General features: G+C 32.9%; 1 protein-coding gene across 2 annotated transcripts; it reads right to left on the minus strand.

Annotated features, from left to right (window-relative positions):
* Positions 1 to 573: 573 nt before the first annotated feature.
* Positions 574 to 3,876, minus strand: LOC123534655 (uncharacterized). 2 transcript variants are annotated; one of them, XM_045316992.2, is made up of 3 exons: positions 3,843 to 3,876; positions 3,226 to 3,546; positions 574 to 2,480 (listed from the first exon to the last, which is right to left on the minus strand). In XM_045316992.2, the coding sequence occupies exons 2-3, from the start codon at positions 3,392 to 3,394 to the stop codon at positions 1,792 to 1,794; spliced, it is 858 nt and encodes a 285-aa protein (XP_045172927.1). In that variant the 5' UTR covers positions 3,395 to 3,546; positions 3,843 to 3,876; the 3' UTR covers positions 574 to 1,791. The 2 variants fall into 2 exon arrangements, with proteins under 2 accessions (XP_045172927.1, XP_045172926.1); XM_045316991.2 differs by having other exon boundaries at positions 3,756 to 3,861.
* Between the last annotated feature and the right edge of the window lie 1,277 nt (positions 3,877 to 5,153).

Here is a 5,153-nt window from a genome sequence, read left to right on the forward strand (position 1 = left end):
GTAATTATAGATAACTTTATTTGTTAGATAACAACCTTTCTGTATTGCAATCTAACTTTACTCATCCCTAAATGTGTGAAATTGGTTTTGGAGAAGCATTATGGTATTTTACATTCAAACTGGCTGAGTATTCTACACAATATTAGATTAATCTGTTTTTGGATAATGATATTGCAAATTACACGACCACGTATAAAATATCATGTTTTCCACGTACAATTCATTGCCCCGGACTTTTTCTAGTATCTTCCGGTAGCTTGTTTTAAAGATTGGGCAATTTACTTACGAGATAGTAGAAATACAGTACAACTTGCATTAAGAGACTACCAAAGGGAAGGACAAAAAAGCGGTCTCTTAACACAAATTGTCTCTTAATACAACATGTTTGGTCATTAACAACACAAAAAGGAACTGAAAAAGTGGTCTCTTAATGCAAGTGGTCTCTTAATAGACGTGGTCTCCCCAGCAAGTTGGACTGTACAAAAGGGTATATCAAGAACAGTCCACAAGTTTGTACATTGTATGTCTTCTTTGTTCGGAAGAACTAACTGGCATAAAACAACATACAACATGTCATCTTTGTAATATTTATTTAAAAATAGATTTAATTCTGTGATTTATAGTGGAAAATTTACAGCATTATAATTCTTTTTGAAAATTCGGTATTGCTCTAGAAAAAAAAACACATCTAAATTCATAATGGAATAAATGGAAAGCTTATCAGTACGTTTTAGTTAAAGCAAATGGGGCGGTAGTACAGCACTACATTCATTCACTTTGTGTGTATTTTGTGTTTTTCTAAGGAACAGGATTTTACAAAAGTATTGAAAAAGTGATAATATCTAATACTAAATGATTATTGTAGATATATGACATAGTTTGTCAGCTACTCTTGACACAATTGTCAATACCACACTAGTACTCAGACATCAGTCACCAAATATAATACGTTTATGTGGCATATTGTTCAAACAAGCTATAACCTTCGTGTCTGATACATAAAATCAAATCTTGTAACATTCGTATTATTTCGTAAGGCAGCAAACTTCGACAAATGCCTTCGATATTCTCAAGCACAGCTTCCCTTACCGTGGAAGAGATTAAACTGAATAACTGTGAACAGAGTTGAACGGGCTTCCAAAATGTTGCAGGCCTGAGTAAACTCTAAAAGATGCGATATTGCCAAACGATTCTGGCATCACACTATATTGACAATAATCGATTATACAGCAAGAGTTTAAATTATTCAGGTCGCCACTTTAACCAAGCGGCTGATTTGCGATCGAAGTGGCGAAAACAATACGAGTGATGAAAATGCGACATTCTAAATATTCGTTTGTTCTAAATCGGATGCCAGGTATTTCCCAAACACTTATGATAGAAGATTCTTGTTCAACAAATAAAGGTAAGATTTTTGACGTTTCGCCAGTTAAAACATTTCAAGCGTTCTTCGAAAGTAAAAACTTCTTGGCCTCGATTTGACAAAGAAGCAGGATTGGTGATCTGTGATCTGCGTATCAATACCAAAACCAGTTTGGACAGTCTAATGACGATATCGATCAATGGCCGCGAAATGGCAACATCTAACTTTAAGACAAGATAATAAAATTCCGCACATCTGCTTGATTTTGTGAACTCTAAGGGAAAAGAAATGATAAATCCACAATAGAAAAACCCAAAACACGATTTTAGGTATTGTAAGGAATTTTCCAATATTGTTTTTCAAAAGCTACTGTACATATCGCTAGATGTACATATCGCTAGATTTTATCCATTTAAACTTGTGTCTTTTCAAATCATATGAGCCGTAGGAAAAAATATTTTCTCAGACCTAATACCAGGCATGCCTTTTGTAAATAGTCTATGCACATATTTAAAGGACTTTATTTCTGGTAAACACTTTGGTATTGGCTTATCTCCAAGCAAATTAAAAGAAACTACTGATCCCAGAGAAATATTATTTAGTAGATTCGATAGTAACGCTTCCGCAATGACGTCATTATCAGCGTTTAATGCCCGGATGTTGCATTTCTTCTCAGATTTCCAATGACAATTCACATAACCAACAACACATTTGTCGAGGAGAGCTACGACACTATATCTGTCGGCACCGTAAAACCAAGCCTGCAGGGCACGTTCTCTGGAATAAGGATAAACCTGCTTATCATATGCAATTAGAGCTGGCCATATATCATCTGAGAGAGGGACGATGTTATATGAGTTTTGCAAAGATGCAGTTTCGTTAGAAGAAATTGTTCCTTGGCAGAAAATCGCACGGTATCCTTCATAAGAGAATCCCTGCTGTTTATACCACTCTTTCATGTCTGAAATGCCATCAAGTACTAAAATATTGTCTTTAGTGGCCTCTAACATGGCTGCCCACAATTTTTTTCCGATCCCTCTTCCACGCATATCTTTTCGTACAACGAAAACATTTACATACGTCATATTAGGCGACATGTTGAAAAGGCCAATAAATCCTGAAAATAAAAAAAAATGTTACTTATCTTAAATTGTAAAATAAAATCAAAAGTCTCTGATAGGAAAAATCAATATTTTTCATCAAATGAATTTTAAGAAGTAGAAAAGTGTTTATACAAGACGATTATTTTCATCATCGTAATATACAGGGGGTATTTGTCTATTTTATAATAAATCTATAATAGATCTATAAATAAATACAGTTATAACCTATCTGGTGTTCAGGCGTGTTGTAGCTCTACTTTATTTATTCTTAGTTGTATTTTATAATAAGATCGAAATATCGTTATACCGAGTGAACATAAATGAAGATATTTATTCATGGTTATTCATGGTTGGATATTAGATGTGAAACCAAGGAGTGAAATAAATGTATCTGATTTTTGTTTATCTTTTTTTATATTGACATAGGTAAAGAAAATAACTGTTTAAACCTTTTTACACTATGATAATGACAGCGCGTCGAAATTAGAATCTTATTTGCTTATCTACATGAAGTCTTAACGATATTGAATAGAGGTACAACATTTTAAACATGCTTCTATTTACTGATACTTTGAAATACAAAACAGTGAAAAGGAAAATATATACAATGATAATTGGAAGCATGACAATAATAATATAAATATTTATGTTTATACTTTACCGAAAAGTAGATAATTAAAACAACAAATAATATCATTTGTAGAAATTTATCAATGTTATCTACACAAATCTTTAGATGTTTTTAGTATGACAACATACCAGTTGGCAATCCTGTCTCATCTTCTGCTACAAGTAATCCTTTAGGATCAGCTTTCAAGCTAGCACTACAATCAATTTCAGAAAAACTCCATCCTTCTTCAGAGGTCATCTCCAACAAGAACTTAATGTCTTCATTTCTGTGAAGGCGAATATTGATTTTATTCTCCATTGCCAGTTATTTAAATCACTTGTGTATGAAATATGTTGTTGAACAAAAGTGTTTTCCTTCGGATTTTCATTTATAGCACAGATAAACGCTCGTACATGTACTACATGTTATCTGATGTAAACATTTAACCACGTTGTTGCAGTCCTAAATAGCTATTATTGACAAATAGACTCATAAACACGAACAAGATTTAGGTCAAACCAGACGGCAGATATGTGACATTAAGGGCAAAGAAATGTTTTTATTATTATTATTTAGGAAGGAACCCTATATAGAAGAACCATTTTGTGTAGCATTTTATAGTATACAACTAGTGTATTTTATTTATATACTGTAACATTTTTCCATAGATGACTCGTACAGATAAAATACTGTATATGTCTTCCATTTTATGTCACATATCTATCGCCAGTCAATTGTAACGCGGACAAAACTCAGATCAACAAACAATTTTAATATCTAACGTTCTTCCAATATACAAATGCAGTATAAATAGCGAAGGGGAGTAACTCAGTAAGTCCATTATATATGATGAACTGCCGTACTTTACCGTACAACAAATATAATGGCGCTTCCTCTCTTACTGAAAAAAAAGATAACACATAAACTAGAGAATTAAAATCATTTTTGAGGTTCATTATGAGTAAACATGATGAACGAACTAACAAAATATATAGAAGTCAAGTGATAAGTCAGATTAATATTAAGATAAAGATTTAAGTTATAAATTGAACCGAACTATAGAGTATTTAAAAAGGCAATATAATGAAATCAGTAGTATCGTAAAGTCTGAATAGAAAATTACCATAGCAAATAGACACACTAATTTGGGGATCCGGACAAAACGCCCTGCGGGCAAAACCCCCTTTGCTCAGTTTTACATAGGCGGACAAACACCCCTTCATCTTTTTTTCTAGGAGTACAAAACCCACTTTTTTGAAAATTACAAGGAGGACAAAACCCTCTTCGCTTTTTTTTTTTTTCACAAGGAAGACAAAAACTCCTTCGTTGTATTACAAGGAGAACAAAAACCCCTTCATTCTAGAATCAAAAGGGCAAATGATAAACTTTTATCACTTTATTAATTCAATTAACTTTAAATAACAAGAAAGACAAACACAGCAAAATAAATCAACGTGTGACAATATGTTCAATAAATTATTTACCTGTAATTACACTCAAAAAACACATATCACGTTGAAATTCACATAAAAGAAACATTTTTAACCTTATTTCCGTTTGCAAGAACCTTCAAACGGTGGGTATCTACCATCCGCGCTCTTTTGGCGAAATTTAACCCAAGTACAATTCATTAAAGTGCCCGATTTTGAATTTTGTTGTAAACTTCCGATAGCCCGGGCACGTTGTTATTGTGTCAGTTTCACCATGATATGTGTTTTCTAGTAGGTCTTTCGTCAGTAATGCTAAAAGTGTTCATGAGCACGTGCATATTTGTGCGCATGCCTTGCACGTGCAAAAAAAGCTATATTGGTTAAAACGCCTAATGCGGTCTCGTTTGCCGTGAGTCGGCCAGAAATAAATCAATAATTAGTTGCAGTACCTATTCAAATGTCGGTATGTGATATTTCTAGTAAATACATGCATTATTAACAAAATAGTAATACAATATAAACTGACCGATTAGGAATTTTGTTGAGTGTATGTACATCCATTGTCTGTTAATAGAAAGAAGTGTCTATAAAAAGTAAAGACTTATAGTATACTATATGGATTATTGATGCACTTATTCTATTATATG

The sequence above is a fragment of the Mercenaria mercenaria genome, chromosome 12 (genome assembly GCF_021730395.1).
Source record: "Mercenaria mercenaria strain notata chromosome 12, MADL_Memer_1, whole genome shotgun sequence".
NCBI classification, from domain to species: Eukaryota; Metazoa; Mollusca; class Bivalvia; order Venerida; family Veneridae; genus Mercenaria; species Mercenaria mercenaria.

Coding starts and splice junctions, on each gene's coding strand:
- LOC123534655 (XM_045316992.2), bottom strand. CDS start 3,394: ATGGAGAATAAAATCAATATTCGCCTTCACAGAAATGAAGACATTAAG. Junction 2,481..3,225: donor TGAGACAGGATTGCCAACTG/GTATGTTGTCAT, acceptor TTTTATTTTCAG/GATTTATTGGCCTTTTCAAC.